The sequence below is a fragment of the Delphinus delphis genome, chromosome 1 (genome assembly GCF_949987515.2).
Source record: "Delphinus delphis chromosome 1, mDelDel1.2, whole genome shotgun sequence".
NCBI classification, from domain to species: Eukaryota; Metazoa; Chordata; class Mammalia; order Artiodactyla; family Delphinidae; genus Delphinus; species Delphinus delphis.
Genome location: NC_082683.1, coordinates 154,760,693 through 154,788,046, shown reverse-complemented (window position 1 = coordinate 154,788,046; position 27,354 = coordinate 154,760,693). Strand labels below are relative to the sequence as shown.

At 39.2% G+C, this 27,354-nt stretch overlaps 1 protein-coding gene across 1 annotated transcript in view; it reads right to left on the bottom strand.

Moving 5' to 3' along the window:
* KMO (kynurenine 3-monooxygenase) overlaps window positions 1-27,354 on the bottom strand; it is a 76,751-nt gene that overhangs the window by 26,883 nt on the left and 22,514 nt on the right. The window contains 3 exon segments of the mRNA XM_059996743.1: window positions 5,177-5,266; window positions 6,475-6,572; window positions 8,119-8,188. Coding sequence (XP_059852726.1) covers window positions 5,177-5,266; window positions 6,475-6,572; window positions 8,119-8,188 — 258 coding nt within the window.

Below are 27,354 nucleotides of genomic sequence, written 5' to 3'. Positions count from 1 at the left end.
GCTTATTAATGTGAGGAAAATATTCTTTTCCTTTCACTTGATTCCTTTCAGGCTTAGTTGAGATAATCTGGGAACTAATAATCTGGGAACCAACAGACATGTCGGTCCTGCAGGAAGGCCAGGGAGAGTCCCGGTCTAATCTACTCCATATCTTTGAGCAGTATCTTATTATAACCAAAAGTTAGAGTCACTCACATCAAGCTTCACTTCTCCAATACATATTCTAAAAGGCTTATCTTGTGAAGAATAAGTAAGAATAAGAACAAACAAGTCAAGAGCTATAAAGTGGCCCTTGTAACCAAACCTAAAATAAGTAGGATAATCTCTTTTGGAGATTTGTAAGACAGTAGTTGCAGTGCTGACTTTTTCAAATATGCTAGGAAAAAATGTTTACATTCTAGTCCTGAAAGCCTTCAAATGAGAATGTTTTCTAGTAAGGGGGCACCATTTCTGTATTTTGGGTATAGGAGTTTAGCAAGAAGAATTGGAGGAACTCTGACCCGCTCTGTATATTGGAGAGTATTTTGATATTTGGCAACTGGGGAGGGAAATGGGAGGAACCAGTAAGACAGTCACCACAAGGGAGAAAGGGCAGAGAAATAACAGCTGGGGGAGGTAGGCTCAGAGAAGGGGGTATAGAAAGGATTTCAGAGGTCAAACTGTACACACTAGAAATTTATAAATTGTTTGCTGTGTCCTGTGCAAGGTGGACCTTCCATGATCCCCAAGTCTTCAGCATATTCATGTGTATTTTGAGTGAGTGCTTTTTGTATGGAAAATGGTGAAAATGGTGAGTTTCATGTGTGGCCATCATGGTACACAGCCAATACTAGAGGAGAGGGAGTGGACACCAAGAAGTCCATAGGACAGTAGGTAGGCTCCCTGAGCATTCGAAGGAATCCTGGGGTCATGGGGATGGCTTTGCACTTCCACAGTCTGTGGAATCGACCAATTCAAAGCAATTTTATATAGTTCTTAAAAGATAAGGAGACCCCATGTTCGACTCCAGTATAGAGACAGTTTTGCAAAGCTATAAATTTAGCATTAACTCAATTGCTAAGAATTGAGAAATGGCAAGACTGATGGGGAAGGATCATTTCCTCCTTCCATATTGAAGGCCCTGAAATGAGAACTCCCACCAACACGTTCAACTTCCTGGGGAGTCATTGGTGATGAAACTGCTCCTCTCTCTCTCTCTCTCTCTCTCTCTCTCTCTCTCTCTCTCTCTTTCTCTCTCTGTGAGGGTAAGGAAGTGAATTTTAGCCTCAAGTCCAAGTCACTCTTTTCATCTAGCTTCCCTGTTATTTTTGAACCATATCTTACTCCTTGACCTATCATACTTTATTGGTTCAGTCTCTGGGGAAGGGATGGATATGCTGAATTGGACCTCCTCAGCACAATGTTAATCCAAGAGAAAGGTGGGATGACTATTACGAGTCGCTCTCATTTTAGCAAAAAGAAACAGTGCAACTCAGCAGTACTACCAGCACTCCTCTGAGGGCCTCCTACACCATGCTCGCTGGCTGTTGTCTGTAAGGAAACCTGTCTTGTTTCTCCCTTGCTGCTGACCTCATGTGATCATGCAGCCAGTTTCTTTCTCCAAGGTGGTTGGAGTCAATGCATCTAAAGCTGCTGATCGCTGTAAGATTCTTTGCAAGTTTTCTCATCACTGGACACACGTGACACTTAAAAATTTACATTGTTTAGAAATTTGGTCTCACCCAACGTCCCTCCATATATAGACTGTCATTTGATTGGAACAGTGCTATTTCGCTGCCAATCTAAGATTTAAACAAAATGTCTGTTTCAAGCCTCACCTTCTCTTCTCTGAAAATGAAAGCTTTCCTCCCTCTCTGAGCCATATAGCTGAGTGCCCCTGCCATCACTCGGGTGAGTTCTTTTCACAAGAACTTGATTATTATCTGTCCTCCCCAGGTTGCAAGCTCCTCTCCTGTTGCTCAGCAACTAGCACAGGGCATGGCTAGCATAGCACAGGAGGACAATTATTGCTTCCAGAAAAGATACATTTAGTTAGTGTAGTTTATACTTGACTTGCATGTGTAAATCTTACTTACCTATCAAGAAGAGGCAATTCTTTTCTTTCTTATAGCACCAAGCTCAATTTGGGGCCAATTAAACGGACATATTAATTATCTGAAGACATTTATCTGACTATGGATGGTCAGTGGACTTTCTTTCCCTTCCTTCCCCTGCCAGGCTCATGTATTAAGACTCTGTACCTAAGTTTTCATAATGCCAAAATAAGCAGGTTATTATTTCTAAAAAGTCATTAAATAGAAAATTTTAGTCCTTCCCCACTACCCCCTCATTCCCACTTAGTCGTTGGAATGTTTTACTTTTCAATTACTTTTTTTTTTTTTTTTTTTTTTTTGCGGTACGCGGGCCTCTCACTGCTGTGGCCTCTCCCGTTGTGGAGCACAGGCTCCGGACGCGCAGGCTCAGCAGCCATGGCTCACGGGCCCAGCCACTCTGCAGCATGTGGGATCTTCCCGGACCGGGGCACGAACCCGTGTCCCCTGCATCGGCAGGCGGACTCTCAACCACTGCGCCACCAGGGAAGCCCTTCAATTACTTTTTAAATGCACACAAAATTTACCATCTTAACCATTTTTAAATATACAGTTCGATGGCATTAAATACGTTTACATTGTTGCGCTACTATCAGAACCATCCATCCACAGAACTCTTCATCTTGTAAACCTGAAACTCTGTCCCCATTAAATAATAGCTCCCCATTCCTCCCTTCCTCCAGGCCCTGTCAACCACCATTCTACTTTCTCTTTCTATGAATATACCTACTCTAGATACCTTACATAAGCAGAATTATATAGTACTTAACATTTTGTGGCTGGCTTATTTAGCTTAGTTTATCTAAGGTTTATTTATGTTGTAGAATATCAGAGCTTCCTTCTTTTTGAAGGCTGAATGGTATTCCTTTTTATGTTGTATAGAAAACCTACACCTCTGCTGTGTGTCTCTCCTTTACTCTCATACTATTACCACACTCACCACACTTCTGACACCATATACATGTGGGAGTTTTCCTCAAACCAGCAATTCTCTGCAACTCCAGCTGGGCACCCTATAGTTTATTCTGACACTACTAACTTGGAGATGGCGTCAGACTCCACAGGTGAAAAGCTCAGCCCTACAAGACCATTCCTCTCCTTCACACGCCAATTGCAAATGCAGTTTGTCACCTGTGCTTCTGACTAATCAGCTATAAATCAGAAGTTGCCATGATCCCCTCTTCAAGTTCAATCAATTTGCTAGAGTGGCTCACAGAATTAAGGGAAACAGGTTACTTACATTTACCAGTTTATTATAAAGAATATGATGAAGGATACAGATGAACATCTAGGTGGAAGAGATGCATAGGATAAAGTATGTATTTGCCATCTCTGGGTGTGCCACTCTCCCAGTACCTCCATGTGTTCATGAACCTGGAAGCTCTCTGGACCCCATAATTTTGGGATTTTTATAGAGGCTTTATCATGTAGGCATGATGGATAATTAACTCCATTTCCAGCCCCTCTCCCCCCTCTGGAGAATGGGGGTTGTATCTGAAAGTTCCAAGCTTCTAATCATGAGTTGGTCTTTCTGGTGACCAGCCCCCATCCAGGAGTCCATCCAGAGTTACCTGGAAAGACACTGCTGTCACCCAGGAAATTCCAAGGGATTTAGAAACTCTGTGTAAGGAACCAAAGACCAAATATTAGAACAAAAGATGCTCCTAGTGTTTTTATCACTTAGAAGATTACAAGGGTTTTAGGAGCCCTATGTCAGGAACCAGTGCAGAGACCTGTATGTATTTTTTCTATTATCTCACATTAGTATATACCACATTTTGTTTATCCATCCATCAATGGACATTTTGGTTGCTTTTACTTGTTGACTACTGAGAATAATGCTGCTATGATCATGGGTGTTCAAATATCTCTGCCAGACCCTGCTTTCAGTTCTTTCGAATATATACCTAGAAGTGGAATTGCTGAATCATATGGTAGTTCTATTTTTAATTTTTTGAGGAACCACCACACTGTTTTCCACAGTAGATGCACCAATTTACATTCTCACCCACAGGGTACAAGTTTCCTATTTCTCCACACCCTCACCAACACTTATTTTTTGATAGTAGCCACCCTAATGAGTATGAGGTGCTTCAGCTTCTTTAATCAGCACAAGATCCACAAAGACCTTACTCCCATGAGCATATGTGCTTTATTTCTTGCTACCCAAAGTGTGGTCTGTGGACCTGCAGCATGGACACCACCTGGGTGAATTTGGTTTGCAGAACCTCAGCCTCCACCCCAGCCCTACAGAATCAGACTGTGTATTTTAACAAGATCCCAGGTGAGTCTGAGAAGCGCTGATCTACCTACAATGGACGCTCTGCAGAGGATCAGAGAGTCAGAAGAATATGAACCTCACTTGGGCTCTGCAAAATGAGGCATTGCTGGATAAAGTAAGCTGAGGTTTTTCTATGGTTGATAGATTTATGGTACATTCATTCTCTCTCTCAAAGAAATAAACACAGAAAGAAAGTGTAATCAGATAAAAATACTTTGCCCAACTCTGTACATTACTATTTCAAAGATAAGAAGAAAAATACAAAGTAGGATAATGGATTTTCTTTCTTAAACACTACATCATCATCTGGCCTCTGTTTGAGAAATTATACAATGCTGAAATCATTTCCAGTTCATTCTATAAATTCTATTATAACTATTACAACTAGAATAATAATAATTTGAGAAAAGAGAGTCAGGGGGAGGCAATAGCATCATAAAACTTAAGTTTGCATAGCGTTGTTCTTGCATAGTATGCTTAACAATAAATACATGGTAATCTCTATCTAGTTGAAAGGAGATGGGAGGGAAAGGGCATCCCAGGCCAGTATGAGTGAAGCATAGAGGCATAAAACAGCCTGATAGCAATAACAATAATAACCATTATTGAATGGTTATTAGGGACTGGGCCCTTTCTAAGCATCTCATATGAATTAACTAGTATATGTTCTTGCATTCTAAACAGGCAAGCAATGTCAAAGATAGGGTTAGAGAAGAAAGGCAGGGCCAACAAGAAAGTAGCAGGTTCCAGACATTAGACTCAGTTATTACCATTTTACAAGAAAAGTATCTCCAGTTAAACCTACCTGTGACTTTGTCCCATAGGGAATTGCAGACTTTTTTCCTGAAAGAGAGTGAATCATTCTTGCTCTCATGGGGATACCTTGGGATACAATCTGAAATAAAATCAGAAATATCAATTTCAATTTCCATAATGTGGCATCATGCAAATAAGATAGATATCGATTTTAAAATGTGCTTATTCAAGTATTTTCCAAAAATCAAAAAATGTAAAGGTCCATGAGAACACAGTATGGTAGAAAATCAATAAAAACTATGTTCCTGCAAATTTTACTTTTTAGGTTTTTTTTAACCTTTAGATTTTAGAATAGACGTCAAGTTTATTTGGTCTAAAGCAAATATTACAAGCGAAGAAATGGTTCATTGTCAGAGAGATTAAGTTATTTTTCTCATGATCACAAAAGAGAGTAATGCATGAGGAGTAAATCCCAGGATTCCTGAAATCCAGTGCAAAGTGCTTTCCTACACATGCTTAAGAAAAATGTGGAAATGCAAATGGCAGTTATATTGACTTATATATCGTTTCAAAGACACACTGTTGCAAAAGTGCTATCAATAAAAATATATTATTTCTCTTCACATTTCCAAGAGACATGATAGTGAGAAGTTTGGCAACATTGAATCCATATAAGGAAAATCTGCAACAGGCACACAATCCAAACACTGAGAGCTCATTGGTTTCAGAATTCAGAAGTTTTCAAATTTTAGCTAGGCAATGTAGTGCATATGTGGTTATTATATGACACACAGAGGAGTCTAGGGCACCACCCCTAATACAATATTTCTTTAGTAAAACACATTCACACGAAATGAGATTTTTTTAAAAAAGCCTATAAAGAGCCTCACATCAGGTCAAGTTTGCTGCTGAGCGGGTGATGAAAAAGCTTTCTAGTCCCAGAACTTCTGGAGTACAGAGTTGTGGATAAGAGATTATGGACGTAAGTAGTCAAAAGAACGGAGTTCGCCCGCCTCCTCTCACCCTGGATGCCATCTCAGATCACACTTCTGTAGGCAGAGGTTCACGATACTGTTGAGAGCCCAGTGTCAGAAGTGATGATCAAGTTCCCATCTGATACAGTATCTGCCTGCCCCACAACCTGCTCTGGTCCCCCCAGGTGCCTCAAGTGTGAAATGTTCACCCTGTTGTGAAATTTAGAAGTTTGAAAACCTTTGTAAAATGAGCTCTCATGCAGAGGTTTTTTTGGCATTAAGTGGTGCTTTGAACTAGGAGAAATCAAGACCGTGCAGTTGTTGAAAAACAGCAGATATTATTTTCTATAAGGAAAATGCATTAACAAGGTACCTGATCTTCCAGGCCAATGGATTTCAAGGCTTGTCGTCCTCTATAAGAAAGGGCCAAATTAATGCTTCTTCCACGTGCAAATTTAGTCACTCGGATATCTAAGATATTGGAAGTAAACCCCATGTTACACACACTTTCTTATATCCTAATACGGGATGAGCATAGAGCACCTGAAAAACTGGTGCCATCTGGACCAAATTAAAAGACCTTGTTAACTCTTTTAAAGAAAACACGGATAGTAATATATTTGCATTAAATTAAATTTAGATAGTTGAGGTTTTTAATGAAATCTAACAGTGCATCTCTTAAATATTTTTTCTTTTTAAAATCTAAGGAGTTGCCAACAAACAAATAAAAGGATGCTCAACATCACTAATCATTAGAGAAATGCAAATCAAAACTACAATGAGGTATCACCTCACACTGGTCAGAATGGCCATCATCAAAAAATCTATAAACAGTAAATGCTGGAGAGGGTGTGGAGAAAAGGGAACCCTCTTGCACTGTTGGTAGGAATGTAAATTGATATAGCCACTATAGAAAACAGTATGCAGGTTCTTTAAAAAACAAAAATAGAACTACTATACGACCCAGCAATCCCACTACTGGGCATATACACTGAGAAAACCATAATTCAAAAAGAGACATGTAGGGACTTCTCTGGTGGCGCAGTGGTTGGGAGTCCGCCTGCCAATGCAGGGGACACAGGTTTGAGCCCTGGTCTGGGAAGATCCCACATGCCACGGAGCAACTGGGCCCGTGAGCCACAACTACTGAGCCTGCGTGTCTGAAGCCTGTGCTCCGCAACAAGAGAGGCCACAATAGTGAGAGGCCTGCGCACTGCGATGAAGAGTGGCCCTCGCTTGCCACAACTAGAGAAGGCCCTTGCACAGAAATGAAGACCCAACCCAACCATAAAATAAATAAATAAATATTTTTTTTAAAAAAAGAGAGAGACATGTACCACAATGTTCACTATAGCTCTATTTACAATAGCCAGGACATGGAAGCAACCTAAGTGTCCATTGACAGATGAATGGATAAAGAAGATGTGGTACATGTATGCAATGGAATATTACTCAGCCATAAAAAGAAATGAAGTTGAGTTATTTGCAGTGAGGTGGATGGACCTAGAGACTCTCATATAGAGTGAAGTAAGTCAGAAAGAAAAACAAATACCGTATGCAAACACATATATATGGAATCTAAAAAAAAATGGTTCTGAAGAACCTAGGGGCAGGACAGGAATAAAGATGTAGATGTAGAGAATGGACTTGAGGACACGGGGAGGGGGAAATGTAAGCTGGGAAGAAGTGAGAGAGTGGCATGGACATATATACACTACCAAATGTAAAATAGATAGCTAGTGGGAAGCAGCTGCATAGCACAGGGAGATCAGCTCGGTGCTTTGTGACCACCTAGAGGGGTGGGATAGGGAGGGTGGGAGGGAGATGCAAGAGGGAGGGGATATGGGGATATATGTATATGTAAAGCTGATTCAGTTTGTTATAAAGCAGAAACTAACACACCATTGTAAAGCAATTATACTCCAATAACAATGTTAAAAAAAAAAAGAAAAAAAATGTAAGGAGGAAGAAGTCAAAGAATCAGAACAACATCTCACGTTATTCAGTATTGTCTTACCTTCTCTAGCTTCATACACATTAACTTGGAAATTCCTCTTGGCAAGGAAGCATGCATTTAATGATCCCACCTAGGAATCAAAGCAATTTTTTTCAAATTTTTATCTGATTCCACAAATACAGGGAATTTTTGCTGGCTAAATGCAACATCATGTGTGGTCATAGCCTCAGTCATTACACTGATTTACTCAATCACTACAGGAAAATACCATTTGCAAAAATAATGGGATTAACTCAACATTAAGTGGTATAATTTTCAAGGAAGTTTTGGTTTTTCCTTTTTTTTTACTTTTGTATGATGAGATATAACTTTCATACAGAACAATCATAAACCATGTGTACTGTTTACAGAATAATTAGAAAGCGAACACCCATATAGCCACTCTGATCAAAAAGTAGAACATTGCCAATCTCCTATGTCTCCCCCAAACTCCTCCCCGGTTACAATCCCCAAACTTTCACCTAGAGGTAAACATTCCGACTTTTGTGATAACCAATCTTTGCTTGTTTATATTTTTACCACTTAGGTATACCTCCCTAGGCAATATAATTTAATTTTGTCTGCTTTTGAATCAGATAATTAGAATCACACTTGTGTATTATTTTTGCAGATGTTTCTTTAACTCAATAATATGCTGATGAGATCCATCCATATGATCTCGCATAAAATCCACTTTCATTACTGTATGATTCTTCATTATGTGAAATCTCACAGACTATTTAACTGTTTTACTGTTGAAGGACATTTGAGTTGTTTCTGTCCTGAGAATATTATTTTTTCCAGTTTTATTGAGATCTAATCGATATATAAATTGTATAAATTTAAGGTATACTGCATAATGGTTTGATAGATGTGTATATTGTGAATTGATGGCCTGGGTTAATTAACAATGCTGCAAAGAACATTTCTGTACATGTGTCCTGGCACACATGTGCATGATTTTTCTCTAGGGTTTTATGCACAGAAGTGGAATCCCTGGTCAAAGGTTTATGTATCTTCACCTTTATTATGCCAAACTGTTTCAAAATTTTATACTAATGTGTTTTCCTACCAGCAGCTTCTGAGAGTTCATCTTTGCTGCCAGCATTTGGTGTTCTCAAACTTTTAAACATAGTAGTGGTTGGGTAAGGTGAGGAGGAGTATAGATTTAATTTACATAAATAAATAGTTATTAATAAAGAGATTGAACACTTTTTCATATATTGATTACCTATTTGCATCTCCTCTCTTGTAAAGTGTCTGTCTTGCCCATTTTTGGTTGAGTTGTCTGTTTTTTCTTCTATCGATCATTTGAGCTATTCAGAGATCTGAGTACAGGGTCTGTCATTTTTAAATGTTGCAAATATCTTCTTCCATTCTGTGGCTTGCTTTTTAAACTATATAGTATCTTTAATGATGAGAATCTATTTTAATGTAGTCACATTTAAGAATCTTTTACATTATTGTTAATGCATTTGGTGTCCTGCTTAAGAAATCCTTCCCTACTTTGAGATTATAACAACGTTTTTGTATATTGTCTTCTCAAAGCTTTATAGCGTTGCCCTCCTAAATAGCTTTATATAGGTTGCAGTGATTAATGCCTCACCACTAGCAACTTAAATTTAAGAACGCCATCTATATTTAATTATCACACTCGAATTTTCAGCAGCATTCAATACTGTTAACTAACCTTTCTTCTTGAAACACTAAATTTCCTTCATTTTCTGTTTTTTTCCATACATCTCTGGCCATTGCCTCTTTCCGTCTTTCACCCTTGCAAAGAAGGACAATCAAATGTTGGGGCTTCTTAAACCTCCATCCTGGTCTATCTTCCACATCCATGGTGATGCAAAAACTTACATCTCCCACTCAGATCTCTTTTTTGAGCTCATGCATATAGATGTTTAATTGATGTACCTTTTTAAATGTCTCAAAGCACCTCAGAATCAACAGATACAAATAGAAACTTGTGACCCTTGCCCCAAATTGTGTCAGTTCTCTTCACATGGGATGGATGGGATGTCTCAATGAATGACATCTCATCCATCCAGTTGCTCAAGCTAGAAATCTAAGAGTCGTCTGTGGCACCTCTCTCTCTCTCATTCTCCACATCCAATCCATTCCAAGTTCTGCCAATTCTACCCTGTAATGTTTCTCCATCTATCCATCTCTTTTCATTTTCACCATTCTGCTGCTAGTTATCATAATCATTGTGCTCGATTAATGTCATTTCCTTTTTATTCTACCAGCATTCATCTGACTTCTTGACCATTGATTCTCCACAAGCAGCCATTTGGTGTAATAGTGAAACAGGTCATTTGAACGAAATCTTCTGCTAAGAGAAAAAGAAAGCCCAGGCAGGTGAACTTGGCATTTGGAGCCACACCTAGGGTTATCTACTGATTACAGGGGAGGCAAAGAATTTCAACAGAATTTTTGATAGATTCATGAAGTTAGAGGGACAAAATCTGGAGTGTAGGACATGTACCCCAACCTCCTGTTCAGGAGGGTTTAATAAATGCCCAGGCTTTGGGTTAGGACCCTAAACAGGTATATCTTAGAAGTAGGGTAAACTGGAAATAAATCAATGATCAAAAGGACCAAAGTAGGCTTAGGAACCATCTCTAGCCCTGATTGGATTATGTTCATCTGGGATTGCTGGTAACCACAGCCACCTGACAGAAGCAAACATAATCTTCTCAGAGAAAAATGACATCATTGTAGGCCTAAGATTTTCTCCATAATATTTTTACATTATGGAGATCACATCACTGTTCTGCCCCAGCTTTGCTAGCCTTCTTTCAGCTGCTTGTACTCATCATGCTCTCCCTCACCAAAAGATTTCTGTGGCTTACAATCTTCTTCTCTTTCCTCTTTTTCTAGTAAATGCCCATTCATCCTCAGGTCTCCACTCAGCTTTACTTCCTTAAGGAAGCCTTCTTCAGCCACTCTAACTACCTCAAACCCCTTCTTATGAGTTCTCATAGTGCTACAGACTTTTCCTTTGAGAAGTGTTAAGGGTTGAATTGTGACACCCCCAAATTCATATGATGAAGTCTTAACCCCAGTAACTCAGTGTGACCTTATTTGGAGACAAGGTATTTACAGAAGTAATTAAGTTAAAATGGGGTCACTAGGGTGCCCCCAAATCCAATATGATGGGAGTCCTTATAAAAAGGGGGAGTTGGATACTGAAACACTCATAGAGGGAAGATGATGTGAAGAGACACAGGGAGAAGACGTCCATCTACAAGCCAAGGAGAGAGACCCGGAACAGATCTTTCTCTCACATCCCTCAGAAGGAGCCAACCCTCCTGACACCTTGATTTTAGACTTCCAGCCTCCAGAACTGTGAAACAATAACTATTTATTTTTTAAACCACTTGTTTGTGGTATTCTGTTACGGCAGCCCTAGGAAACTAATACAAAGTGCTTATCACAATTGAAAGTTTACATCCTTAGGGTGATTCTATAATCAATATCTGTCTACCCCACTAAGCTGCAAACTGTTTTTGTTCACCATTTATCCCTGCCCAAAACCATTGTGTTTGCAACATAATCAGTACCTGATCAATATTTGTTGAATGTATAAATGAATGGTAGAGATTACATTTTTAAATAAAATTTATAACCAAACCAAGCCAAATTATATTGAGCATCTGTTATGCATGATTTAATCTGCTAGATTTTAGGGATCTAAAGATTGTCAAGCTAAGTACTCAGGCCCACTGACACCTAATTTAGTTCTGGTGTCAATCTAGTTCAATCTAGTTTAATCTAGTTCAAGAAGAGACAAACATATAAACTAATCAATGTTTAGTAGATTTTATATAAAAATTTTGCAGATCCCCCACAGTATCTGGATTTCATATATGGGTTGGTTAAAAAAATATAATAAATTTAATCATAAAACATTTATATATAATTTTTAAATAATTATATGTTTTAGTCATATAATTTTATTCCATTTACCCAATGTTTTGTGCATATAGATTGAGATACCTTTCCCTGCAAAATAATTCTCAGCCCAGAGGTGGAAATCAATGTTAAAAGAAAGAAAAAAAAAGGACTAAAGGAAATCTTACAGAACATACAAGGAAGGGATTAATTTTGCCTTAAGGGATCTAGCAGATTGTATTTTTCAAAGATGGTCATAACAATACCTCTTCTGTTATTTGATCTCAACACTCCTTCAGCAAGAAGTGGAGTTTATTTCTTCACTTTCTTGAATCCAGGAGGGCCTGTGATAGCCTTGATCAATAAAATGCAGTAGAAGCGACATCTGAGCCATTTCCAGGCATAGTCCTTAGCTGGCCTGGAAGCTTCTGCTTCCTGCCATTTGGAAGCCAGTGATCATATAAGAAGAGTACCTATCTGGAGGCTGTTATGTGTGAGAAACCCAAGCCACATGGACAGTACCCATGCAGTTGCTCTAGTTAAGAGCCTCAGCTGAGCATTTCACCCATCAACAACCAACACAAACTGCCAGCCATGGGAGTGTGCCATCTTGGACATCCAGCTTAGTCAAGCCTTCAGATGACTGCAGCCCCTGGTATATGGCAGAACACCCACAGAACTGTGAGGCGTAATAATAGATTGTTGTTTTAGGCCACTAAGTTTTGGGGTAGTTTATTACACAGCAATAGATAGCCAGAACAAAGGGATTGGTAAAAGCTTACTAGAGAAGACTATGTTTCAGTTGAGTTGAAGAATGAAACTATTTTGACATGTAGAGAAGAAGCAAATTGATAAAGGGTATGAGTCCTTTGGAATTTTAGAAACAACTTTCAAGAGATATAGAAAAATGATTATTTGAAAAATATTTATTGATTCCTAAGTATTACAAGAATCTTTGTTAGGCATTAAAAGTGATCCAAAGATAATACATAATGGCTGTCCCAAGGGAGTTCACAGTCTTGGCTGGATCTTCATTTTTTCAAACATTATTCACATATTTATTTAGCACATATATATTGATTTTTTCCTATGTGCCAGCTCTGTGCTAGATGCTAAGGATACAACCAAGAGCAAGATATATCTCGATCTCTCAAGGGGATTACAGTCGATTATAACACAGTGATAAATAGCATGGTGGGGGAAGTACAGCTATGAGAGTACGGAGAAAGGACCCTTAACCCAAATGTAGGGTTACAGAGTAAGATAGGGTATGACTTCTCAGAAAAAAATGAAATCTAACCTGAGACTGAAAGATTGAGTGGGAATCAGCCAAATAAGTGTGGGTGGGTCAGGAGGAAGAGGGTTCTAAGCAGAAGGAACACATGATAAAGGTTAAAAATAACTACTAGAAAGAATAAAACAGAAATCCAATTAAAGAAACAATAATAATAATGTACAAACCCAACAAGAAGTTGTTATGTATCATTCATTCATTGCTCTAACTCATTTAATCTTCTCTGCAGCCATATGAAGTAGATACTTTATTATCTTGTTTTACAGATATGGAAATTGAGGCACAGAGAAGTTAAGTGGCTCACCTAAGGTAACACAGCTAGTGAGTGCTGGAGTTGGTATCAAGATTCAAATGGATCCAATCTGTCTCCAGAACACAGCCTCTTAATCAATAAAGTAGAAGTATGGGTGAATAGCATACAGTTGAAGATTGAGACCATGAATTAAAAGTGGCCCCAAGATTTGAGGTTTTGTTATATTTTTTTCATTGTAGCACTGAACAGCTTGGATTCTATGGAGAGGAAGAAAACCACTGGAATCAAGCAGAGTGGGATCCATCCATTTGGATGGAATAGAAAGCAAGGAGTTGAAGTATTATTTGGATTGATGAACAGTAACAATTAAGTTGGATGGGATGAAAGGAAAACAGAGAGGACTGATAAATGGGGGGAGTCGGAGTTCCCTGTGAAGAATAGATGTAGGAGAAGCAACTGAATGAGAGAGCTAGTAAGTTAGGAGGCTTTGAACAGAGTCTTAAATCCAACACTATTATCGTAGATGAGGCACTTCTGTGGAATGACAAGGTCGAGGTCCAGGATGTGGTCATGGGACTTGGAGACTGAAGTATGGTGGAGGTGGAAGGGATTGAAAGCACAGAGTTCTAGGAACTAACAGGCTAGGGAATTGGTTGGGTCTTCAATGTAAACTTTGATAGTCACTCAGTGTGATGTCAGGGCTGGGGTATAGAAGAAAGATTATGAAGTCTTCAGTATTGGGTAGAAGTGGCCTAGAGGTTGATTGATGACCACAGTGAGGGGACAGAGGTGATATAAGTAGTATAAGTAACCTCAAATGATTTGCACATAAAAATGGAGACAGGGCTGGAAGTTTCGGTGTAGAGTAAGGGTACCATGGCAACTCCCAATCTTGAGATACTTGAGCTGTGGGAGAAGGCTGCAAGAGAGCTGCTGTCCTCAGGTTTAAGCTAAGGCCAGGAGTCTGAGGGAAAATGCAATAAGTAAAGCAAAAACACTGGAAATTTTGCCTACCAAAAAACAGATCCAGTGGGCTCTGTGGAAGATTTTGGAAGGGAAGGGAGAAAAGAGAAGTTCAGCAGGGAGACAGGAATCACAGATATGGATGAGGGTACACCTGCGAGGGCACACTTAACTAGAGGAGCTCTGAGATGTGAGGCTGCTGTGTTCTCAGCAGCCCCCAGTGGATGTGGGGATTAAGGAGAGGGGCTTGCACCTGGGCAGTGTTTAGGGGCCCTATTAGTACAATTGTAGGCACAGGAGGACCTGAGTCCTCTTCTATTTACTCCACCTGAGTTTTTTTTCTCTGCTCCAAGGCAACTTAACGTCTAAGCACTTAGATATTCTTTTTCTTAATAATCTGATGGTTCAGGGCTTGTGTCTCCTCTCACCATGGATACTGCAGCCACCTAACTTTCTTCATGTTATTCAATTTCTGTAGACTGTGATGGTTATTTTGTAGTCAGTCCCTATTTAAACCATTAAGTGTGTGGAAAGTTTAAAAATTTAATTTTGCAAAGCAATTCACATATTTAATATCCTGAAAGGCCAACCAAGAAATCCATGTTGAATTATTTTGTTAAATAAATATACCAGAGGTAAGGGGTGGTAAGTAGGCAGAACATAGAGGATTTTTAGGACATTGAAAATACTCTGTATGATACCCTAATTTTATACATTTATCCAAACCCACAGAATGTACAACACCAAGAGTGAACAAGGTAAACTATGAAATTTGAGTGATAATGATGTATCAATGTAGGTTCATCAACTGCAGCAAATATACCATTCTGGTGGGGGTGGTTGATAATGGGGCCAGAGGTATATGGGAAATCTCTGTATTCCCCTTAATTTTGCTGTGAACCTTAAACTGTTCTAAAAAATATACTCATAATAAGTAAGTAAGGACTTCCTTGGTGGTCCAGTGGTGAAGAATCTGCCTGCCAATGCAGGGGACACAGATTCGACCCCTGGTCCAGGAAGATCCCACATGCTGCAGGGCAACTAAGCCCACGCACCACAACTACTGAAGCCTGCGCACTCTAGAGCCCGTGCTCCGCAACGAGAGAAGCCACCACAATGAGAAGCCCGAGAACCACAACAAAGAGTAGCTCTCACTCGCCGCAACTGGAGATAGCCCGTGCGCAGCAACAAAGAGCCAGTGCAGCCAAACAAAAAAAAAGTAAGTAAATAAATAAATAAGCAAACCATTTTTTCCTGTGTAGCCACTACTTAAATTGAGAACACATTACTTGCTAACATTTGGTGTGTCTGAAGAGATCATTACAAATTGCTTCCCTCTTAATCCCTCAGTCTGAAGTGACTTCACCTTGTATTGTCATCATTTTCTCATCAGTGATCAAGCTATCTCAGCTGACAGTATGACTTGGTGCTTGGCATAAAAAACTGTGTGTCTTAATATCTTTTTCATGCCTTTCTTCACACCTTTCCAGCAAGGCCCTGGACTCTTTTGTGTTTCACTAATCACAGCTCCTTTGATCTTTTTTCTTTTTTTCGGTACGCGGGCCTCTCACTGTTGTGGCCTCTCCCGTTGCGGAGCACAGGCTCCAGACGCTCCGCGGCATGTGGGATCTTCTCAGACCGGGGCACGAACCCGTGTCCCCTGCATCGGTAGGCGGACTCTCAACCACTGCACCACCAGGGAAGCCCTCCTTTGATCTTCTTAATTCCCTTTTTTCCTCCCCTGATTTCTTCCAGCTTATGAAAAGTTGCCTGCCTATCTTCCTTTCACATGTGTGTTAAAGAATATCTAGTAAGGGCAATAGTAGTAAGTTGTATCAAGGAAAAGAAAAACTGTAAGCTAACTAAAGTTCATACAATAAAATAAATTTCTTCCAAAGGCTAAATTGCTCTATAGCATTAGGGAAAAAAATAGAAAGGCTAGATAGAATAAGTCTCACTGAAGGAAAAGAGAAAGGATTGTGAAACTCCTCTTTCTTTCACAGTATTATAATCATAACTGCTTCTTTTATGTTTGTGGAAAGCAGGACAGGGGAAGGATATTGATCAGGAGACCAACTGGGTCAGGAAAGTTGGAATGAGGCTAGAGGAAATAATTTAGAAATGAGTTTTTCTTACTGGGAAAACAGACCAGGGAGAAAGACAGTAGGATACACAAGCCACGATCTAAACAATGAAAGGTCAGTGAACCTAATATAGGGAAATTGTGTAACCGAGCAGGACCCTTTAGGGCCATCCCAGGGCATGCCCTTCCTCCATGTCCTCTGCTTTAGCTGTTCTCTGAAGTACCTAGATAATAGTATCTGATGCACATTTCCTGAGTTGTTTTACAGATATGAACCCCTCCCCCCCCACACCAAATGGAAGGTGTTAACTACTTGGTGACCATGAGCACACAGCCCCCACACCTCCTGAAGCCTAAGGATTGATAATGTTAACCCCTGTGACACTGCTCTGTTACCTCACTATCAACGAACCAGAGAATTGTGCATGAGCTGATCACATACCCTGCGATACCCACCCCTCACCTGGCCTTTAAAAATGCTTTGCTGAAACCTTCAGGGAGTTCCGGGTTTTCTGGGCACGAGCCACCGTCTCCTGGCATGGCCCTGCAATAAAGCTTCCTCTGCTCCAAACTCCAACATTTTGGTTTGTTTGGCCTCACTGTGTGTCAGGCAGACGAACTTGCCTTTGGTGACAATGACAGAAAAGTGGAGAAACTGAGACTCAGAAGCAAGAAATCCATTCATCTGTTTCCTGGGAATTCAACTTGAATTATAGAGTAAATGAGCTGTAACAAATGACATACAAACAAGAGTCTCAGTGACTGAGTTCAGAACAGGCTCAGTTCCAAGCCAATGGTGGGCCAATGGTCTACTTTCATGGGTTTGTTATATTACTTTTCTTTGACCAAAATTTGATTCCAGGATCTTGGGAGATGAAGCTGACTCAGGTGGAGATTCTCCTTCAATCCCTTCTAAGGTTGGAAGTGTTGATCTCTACCTCTCTAACACTTCTTGTGTTTACCAATTGAGCATGTATAAATGGTTCCTCATGAGGTAGAAGGAAAAGAAGGAACCTCAGGTGATATGGACACAATAGGGTTAAATATAATCTTGGTTCATGAAAATATCAAGGGCTAGAGAGGATGAGGGCCAATAGGATCTATTATGCATTGCTTGCAATGATCTCAAGTTGAGTATTCACATCACTGACAAATCGGCAATTCCTCTTCAAGGCATATACCCAAGAGAAACTCCAGGAGACACATGCCAGGATATCCAGAGCCACAGTTTTCATAACTAAAAATAAACGAAATACTGGAAGCAGCCTAAATAGCCATCACAGAGGTATGGACAAATAAATTATGGTATATTTACACAATAAAATACTACAATATGAATATATTAGTAACACTACAAGTAAAAAGAACATGTCCCAGATGACTTCATACTGCGTGATGCTCATATAATAAAGACAACTACAACTAAACCACAGATACATGTATATAACAATTTTTAGAAGTATATATTTTATAGAATTTTTTTTTTTTTTTTTGTAGTACGTGGGCCTCTTAATGTTGTGGCCTCTCCCATTGCAGAGCACAGGCTCCAGATGCGCAGGCCTAGCGGCCACGGCCCATGGGCCCAGCCGCTCCGCGGCACGTGGGATCCTCCCGGACCGGGGCACGAACCCGCCCCCCTTGCATTGGCAGGTGGACTCTCAACCACTGTGCCACCAGGGAAGCACCAGAAGTATATATTTTTAGGAGCATATTATTTATGTGTGTATATATATGATCAGCATATATCATATATACATAAAACTTTTATATATATAAAATCAAGAGAATGATAAACACGAGATTCAGGCCAATGTAATGGGTGGGAGAGAAGCACAGAGGCTGTTATAAGTCATTCAATGTATCAATTCCAGGTTGAGTGGCGAGTTCAAAAGTACTGCTGCTTATTATTATTAATAAACACACAAAAGAATAAACAAAAATGCCTTCTCCAAGACCAGTCATAATAAGGCATCCAATTCTGTATAACTAAGGTTTGAATAAAATTAAAAGAAAAAATATTGGTAGATGTTACATAAATTCAACTAGAAGGATTAGTTAACATGGCTAATAAAGTACTTTTCAGACTCTAACTTTATTTCTCCTTCTTACTTTGTGTAAAATGCACTTAATCAGGAATGAAGTGCCTTGTTTAGTTGTTACACAGGCAAAAAGGCTAGCAAGACATAAAGATATAAATGCAAAGGAAAATGTGTGTACATCATTCTGAGCACACCACAAACTCTCGGTTAAGGCACAGCTGGTTCCTATAAATCAATAGGGGAGGAGGGTGGTGAGAGGAGAGAAGAAACTAGGCAGGGTTAGACTCCTGGGAGCAATCAGCAGTTTTCATGCCAGTTCTTAGAGTTAAGCCTGGACAGAGCTAAGACAGTTCTATTAATGACATGGACAATTATGAAAAATCTCTATATTTCTTTTGAAACACCAATAGTCCACAATAGTAAACAGTTTTGATCATAAAATAATTTGTAAATTAAATGTTTTATTAACAACTGCTCTAGCCTGTTTGCTTAAACAGAGCTCTGATGAGATTCCTAGGTTATGTAATTATGTATTTACCCAATTTATTGTTCCTCCATTTCTCTACTTCCTCTTGTCTTACTTCCTTCTTTAAAGGTCATATGCTTTGACTCACGCTGGCCCATTATATTGATGCCTAACTTACCAATTTAAAAGATAATTTGAAATTTTCTTTTATATAAATGTGAGTGAGATAAGCTCAGCATTCAGCAGGTGTGGCTTTTTGTAATAGGATTCATTAACTTTCTGCTGATTCCCATGTGACCTCTTCAGCAATGATCGTTCAAGTGTCCAATGATCATGAGAAAACTGTACCTTTTAATTTATAAATGCTGACTTTGACAGGAAGAGGCAACATGATTATAAACATGTCATACCTTTTATGCCTTTTAATGTAATGTGTTTGAAATTAATCTGATAATGTAATGTTAAACATGTGTCACCTATGTTGACCCATAGTGTCAACATAATGAAGCATATAAAACTCTCCCTAAGAGTCACAGAGTTTGTTTGTTTATGAGTCTGTCACCAAACAGACTTTAGTAAAGTCTGTTACTACCTCCTACTCATGAAACTATAGCTTGATCTCTGAAGAATTTGATCTTTGAACATAGCAATGTAATGAGAAGAACAAGACTGTTAACTGTACTTACTCTGAAATAAGCAAATAAAAGTGTCTTCAGGGACTTCCCTGGTGGTCCAGTGGGTAAGACTCTGAGCTCCCAAAGCAGGGGGCCTGTGTTCGATCCCTGGTTGGGGAACTAGATCCCACATGCATGCCACAACTAAGAGTTTGCATGCCACAACTAAGAAGTCCACATGCTGCAACTAAAAAAGATCCCACATGCCGCAACTAAAGATCCCACGTGCCGCAACAAAACATCCCATGTGCCACAACAAAGATCCCTCATGCCACAGCTAAGACCCAGCGCAGCCTAAATAAATAAATAATGAATAAATATATTTTTAAAAAAGGTCTTCATACTTTGTAACAATTCCATCTGCTAGAATTGTGTATGTTATGCCATTACCCTTCACTGGAACTACTACAAGTTTTCTAATAACTCTCCCTCCCCCCCAGTCTCTACCTATTTAAGCCATACTTCCACCAGAGCTAGTTATCTTCTAAAACAGAAATCAAATGATGCATTTTCTTTCTTAAAATCCTTTAATGGTTCCTTAGGAAAAAGTCCCAAATTTTCAACATGGCATAAAAGACTTTTACATGGGAACCCAGCCTCTCTCTCCAGCTCATTTTTTGCTATTCCCTTGTACTATCTGTAAGAGGTATACCAAAGTCACTGTATATTTCCTGAATATGCCATGCACTTTTATATTTATGTGCCTTTGAATCTAATGTTCCCTTTGCCTGGACTATTTTTTTCTGCTTTAGCCTTCATTCAAGACTCATGTCCTCTGTGCAATTTCTCTCAGTATCTCTCGTACTCCAAAAGACTTGTCTTTTCTTCTTTAATTCCATGGATGTATATATATGTGTGTGTGTGTGTGTGTGTGTGTGTGTGTGTGTGTGTGTGTGTTTTAACGTCTCTCATAATTAACTAAATTATTTATTTACATTCCTGTCTGACTTTCCCACCAGGCTGTGAGTGCCCAGGGAATAATGATATGTGGTGTATGGCTTGTACTTTATCAATCTTTCTATTTCTGGTACAGACCTGATAGTTAGTAAAAACCTTAACATTTTTTAATAAAACATTAGAAAATACAGATAAACATGAAGAAAAATGTAATCTCCTACAATCTTACCATCAGGGAGAACTGGTGTTAAGATTTTCTATGTATGTAAAGCAAACGATATTTCTTTTAAAAATGGTAGCAGGATATATATTTTATTTCATAATTTCCTTTAAAAAATGAATTGTATACTGTGAATATATTTCCAAGTCATAAAATACTTTAAATCATAATACTTGATAGTTGCATTACATTTCATTGTATGCAATGCCCTTATATTTGTACATTTGAGTTATTTTAATTTTTTAGGATTATAAATGATTGCATGGTGCCCACTGAGTTCTTTTGATAAAATCACAGTAATGAAATGGTCCATCAAAGCACAAGTCTTAGTGGCAGGGACCAAACTTTCAGAAACTTCTGAGATCTACACCCTCTTTCTGTCTGCCCCATTGGTTCTTAGGCCTTAGTACCAGGGGGGAATGGAATAAATATAACAGGGTAACAAGAAAGGAGGGAGAAGAAAATCTGAGATAAGTGGAGGAGATGATTTTGATTGCCTGGAGTGTGGGAGGAGTTTGCTGTATTTTCTTTGGTTTTGTTTTTGGAATAGCTGCAAAGTACATGAAAGAGACTGAGAGTGAGTGAGATTTTTAGAAGGTTTTGTTACAGGTTTTGAACATATTCCAGATTTGGTGTTTTGGGGAGACCACGTTAAAGATTCTAATGCTTTTAATTCCCCTCAGGTTGAAGGACGATCGTTCCTCTAAATGCAGTGCCTTGCTGAGGCTGACTTCGAGAGAGAGAGCTGATGCTGCTTTCCACAATTCCCCCCTATTTTTAAGACAATCAGCATGTATTTTTTCAAATTGTCTTCCAGAAAAAAGTACCAATTTAGATTATCATCAACAGTGGAGGAGTGCTCTTTTCTCTTTGAGTGGACAGATAGATGAATAGGTGGATGGATAGATGTTTATGGACAGATGGACAAACAGAGTATTTCGGAACCAATGAAAAGGAAAGCAAAACACGTTCCTTGCAGGGAGTTAATAATACTTTGATCTGTCTAGAGTTACTGGTTCCATTCCAGGTACTGCTCATCAGGTAGCAAATGAAATAAACTCTGAGCAAGGAATTCTGTTTTATGTAGGTGAGAACAGGATTTATGAGGCAACTTAGAAGTCCATCAGGATAGCAAAACAAAAAAAAAATCTCAAAATCTTAGTCTGGTGTGTTAGAGAAATATAGATACTTGAGCGAGATAGCTGAAAGAAAGCTTGTTCGGTGGGAGGAAATGAAGCACAGCAAAATTACAAAAGAGATTGAGGAAAGCTGGTAGAGTGAGATGAAAACTTGTCCCTAGTCATTGAGCAACCGCAGGATGATGTCTGTGGTCACAAAATAAATCCACTCTACTTCTGTTTGTAGAAGTTGCTAGATATCAGGGCAGTAATAAAGGTTTTTCATACACAGATTTTAGTGCCTGAAGAGCAGAAAATAAGAGTGGACTGAATAGAGTTTTATTTTAATATTAATAGAACAACAATAATAATAAAGGTAATTAAGTTATTTACATGGTTTGTCTCATCAATATTTGCATAAAATGAAAAGTAGACACTTGAACCAACTATATATAGACCTATACATGGAATTATATATAGACCTTGACCAAAGATTATGAAACATTTGATGGTTTGTATGTGTCTAGAATATTTATTTTATAGAAAGTAAAAATTCTGGGTGACATTTGATTTCTGTTTTTACGAAGACTACATTGAGAACAAAGATAGCGATCTGTGAGTGAGGAAGTATGAAAAAGAAGCAGCATAATAGTAGAATTAAAAGACCTAGGGACCGGCACATATATACAATGGAATATTTCTCAGCCATGAAAGAAACGAAACTGAGTTATTTATAGTGAGGTGGATGGATCTAGAGACTGTCATACAGAGTGAAGTAAGTCAGAAAGAGAAAAACAAATACCGTATGCTAACACATATATATGGAATCTAAAAAAAAAACAGATGGTCCTGAAGAACCTAGGGGCAGGACAGGAATAAAGACGCAGACGTAGAGAATGGACTTGAGGACACGGGGAGCAGTAATTATAAGCTGGAGAGAAGTGAGAGAGAGGCATGGACTTATATACACTACCAAATGTAAAATAGATAGCTAGTGGGAAGCAGCTGCATAGCACAGGGGGATCAGCTCGGGGCTTTATGACCTCCTAGAGGGGTGGGATAGGGAGGGTGGGAGGGAGACGCAAGAGGGAGGGGATATGGGGATATATGTATATGTATAGCTGATTCACTTTGTTATACGGCAGAAACTAACACAACATTGTAAAGCAATTATACTCCAATAAAGATGTTAATAAATAAATAAATAATAAAAATAAAACAAGTAGAAAAAAAAAAAGATCTAGGGACCTAGTTTTAGCCTATGATGAAGCAAACAAGATGCAGAGAGGGTAGGATTTCTTGGGCTTCCAGCTGGTTGCAGCCTCTCCTCCTCTTCACTGTCTTCTGCTCTTTCTGTCCAACTGAGCTGAGTGAAGAGTGAGCTCTGAGGGGAAAGATCCTAGGGAGAAGGGGCAGAAAGCACCATCTAGGGCCAATTTGGTATCAGGACTATATTGAGCCTATAAATCTGTGACAGAATTATCATCTATAGAAGTGAGACACAACCTCTCATAGAATCAAGGTCAAGCAGTTTCAAAGGCAATGACTTGAATACTAGGGGAGAGGGCACAATTAACGACAGTAAGTCATAAAATGCACAACTCTCCTTACCCTGATGTTTTGAATGACTTTACCCTCTAAATAGCTCTTAATGGAGAATTTTGCTGGGTCAAACATAGGGAGAATGGAGTGGGGTTGCTTGTCAGCAGGGGAGACAAAAGAAATGCTTCAATATTGCCCTAAAATACATCTTCAAAGTGTGTGCCGGAACAATGAACACATACTTCAACAGAAGGCTGCAGCTAAGGCTGGAATGCTTAATAGTCCTTTCAGCTAAAACTCTTAAACTTCAGCCAAAAAGTGAGGGCTTAGTAGCTGTAGTTGTCACTGAAATCTCTGGTCATTTTCATCATACCTGTAAACATTGAAAATAGTCACCTCAGAAGCAGCATTTCTGAATACCAAGGATCTGAATACCTACATATCTTAAGGACATATGTGCAGGATAGATGGCCTTTCTTTTGACTTCTCTGGCTTGTCGCTTTGGGAAGAAAACACACCTCACTCTAACACAAAGTAAGGCAGCTTGTGTGGCAGTTTTTTCCGCTAGGTCAACTTGTTAGAATTGGAAAACTGTAAAACTCCTTCCAGCCTGAAAAGTAGAGATTGTTTTTCAAATTAGTCCTTCAAAGGACTGCATTCCTTATGATTCCATTCTGATGAAAAATATTGTCTTTCTTTTAATTGCCCATAACTTCTAAGAGCATGATCCCCCATTTTGTTCTGAAAGCAAACTCATGCACACAAAATATTTTAGTGTGTTTGACAGTATAAGGCACTGGGATAACCTTCATAAAAGGAAAGGGAGCAGGACCCAAAGATAAGAAAATCTTTAGACTCATGAAGTTAAAAACCTTCTATGGGGAATACACTCTGCATATCTATAACTTTCACAGAATGCAGTCTGTGAGAAAGGCAAGCAAAGCTCTGTGTGCGTTGCAGGGGAAGGGGAGGTAATGACCATTGCAGGGGAAGGGGTTGGGAGCAGTGTTTCCCACGAGAAGGAAGATAACTAAGCCAATACATTCATTTTGCTAAATATCCAGATTAACGTTCTTGAAAAACTGTTTTAACATCTTTTTCCACTCTTCAATAGCTCAACTTTCACCAATTTATGACCATGGTTTACAGTTTCTTTCACCTTTAGTTGCTGAGTAAGATTCTTTCATTGATCTATTGGCTCCTTCTGACCTTTTGGACTTGACATGTCTTCAAAGAACAGAAATCAACTGGTTAATCACAGAATCAGATAATCACTATACTAGAGCAAAGACAAATTCTAAGGGTAATCTTTCACTAGACAAGGCACCATTGGGAAAAAAATACGTTCACTATATTCTTTGGACTTCGAGTAAAGTTCTCAGCTCCATTTCTTTTTTTCCCCTGGGGCCCAGAGAGAGTCTTTAATGTAGTAGACAGTATAAAGGATTAGGATCAGTCCATGGGGAGGAAGAGTATGGGAAAGGTGGGGGAAAAAATGCAAGGGGGCTTCCCTGGTGGAGCAGTGGTTGAGAGTCCGCCTGCCCATGCAGGGGACACAGGTTCGTGCCCTGGTCCGGGAAGATCCCACATGCCGCGGAGCGGCTAGACCCGTGAGCCATGGCCACTGAGCCTGCGCGTCCGGAGCCTGTGCTCCGCAACAGGAGAGGCCACAACAGTGAAGATGCAAGGAAGTAGACGGGTAAGAAAATAATTTTGTCCTTTATGTATTGAATTTAACCTTCTTGAATTGCTCTATTTAATCAATGTTTTTTTTTCGTAATTTCCTCAATATTCAGACTTCCATCCAATATGAAATTTCTTTTACCTTCATATCATTAAGAAGAGTTTTTCATTCCTCTCATTCATTCATCCATCAAATACTAACTAAATAATGACATAAAGCAATGTTAGGTATGGTTCCAGCCATAAGAGTCTATATCCTAGTTGAAGTAGATATTTAATAAAGAGTTTACCTTTATTTACCAAAAACAAATAAAGTGTGTAAGTTCAGATACTGATAAATAATACAAAAAAACAAAAAACAGGGAAAAGATGAGGCCAGGCAGGTAGACAGGCTCAGTTCCTGTAGGGCCTTTGGTAAGGAGTTTGGATTTTATTTTTTTTGTAATGGGAAACCACTGGAAGGTTTTAAGCAAACAGTGATAATTATCACACTAATGATTTAAAAGTGGCTGCTGTGTAACTGCCTGTGGATAAGAGTAGAAGCTGGGAGACCACTTAGGAGGAAATCAGGACTATGGATGAAGGATGTTGATGGCCTGGACTAGGATGTTAGCAATGGCCAGAATTGAAATATATCTTGGATATAGAGCCACCAAGGCTTACTGGTAGAGTGAAAGAGGAATGGGGTTTGCATAAAATGAAAAAAAGAACATGATTCCTAGGCATGGACCTGAGCAATAAGGTAAATAGAATTCCTTTGCAGAGGAATTTTAGTTGCTTGTTAATACACGTGTATTAATTCATGTCTTCTATTTTTCTAGCACATGTATGTATGCATGCACAGATAATGACGTGTTTACATGATGAAGAGTTCAAGTGTTATTCGGGGAGAAATCTGTGGATGATACCCATTTTTATGCCTTCCAAAATCATATATCCAATCACATATTTGTTATCTCCCCTTGGACTTCTAAGACATTTTAAGATATATCACTGCTGCCACCCTAGTCCAAGTCTTGGACAAACACAACAGCCTCTTAACTGGTGTATCTGGTCTTCTTACAATTTTCCCAACTCTTCTCTACATAACAGCCTAAGGAATCTTAAAATCGCAGCTTGCTTTCCTACCTAAGATCTTCCAATGGTTTTCCATTGTGTCTAGGATAAAATCTGTCTGCCTTGCCCTCTAAGATCCTAGGATCTCTGGCTATTTCATTCTCCCCAGCCTCAGCAGCTACTCTTCTCCACTCTCATTCTTTCTGCCTTTCTGTCTGCTCCAAGAAAGTGCCCAGCCCATTATCTATCGCCTCAGTGTTTCTCTTCGGACAGTCGTTCATCTACCCAAGATGCTCTTTCTGTAGCCCTTCGCATGGTTCCTTCCTTCTCATCATTCAGGTCGTATGCCTCCCCCTCAGAAAGGCTGCCCCTGAGCACACTCTAAATGGACACCCGTTAAGACACTACCGCATTACCCTGCTTGCATTTCTTTCATAGTGCTTAGGTCTCACCGAATTTATTTATTCGTTTTCTTCTCCATTGTCTTTCTCCTCCCTGAATGTTCACCACTGTATCCCTAGTACCTAAAACAATGTTAGCACATAGCTGGCACCCAATAAGATTTTGTTGAATACATGAATTCTCCTTTTATGTAAAATTTAGAAAGGAAAAAACTGGACTGAAGCCTGGTATGAAGTAATAAGAAATGATGACACATGTCACATGCATTGGCCAACAAGACATGTGGTAGCCTTCCTTAGCATTTTGAAATTTAGAACAAGAAAAGTTAGAACTATCATCGTACTTTGGGGAAAACACAAGAAAGAAGGCAAAACAAAAGTCAGAATTAGTACAAACTGTATAACTCTATGTGCGATATAAAATATACTGATCTATATACAACCCAGAACAGTGTCTGGCACATATTAGGCCCTTAATAAATTTTTGTTGAGTAAATGAATGAATGAGCTAAAGGCCTGCAAATCATTAGACCAAAAGCAAAACCAAAATGATTAAACTTTAACTAATGGGGATATTTTTACTCCAAAATAGGAGTTCTGCTAAGGGAGGGGAAATACAGTTTAGCTGATGCAGCCCCACATTAAGCAGAGCTAGCTTTCATATAATAACG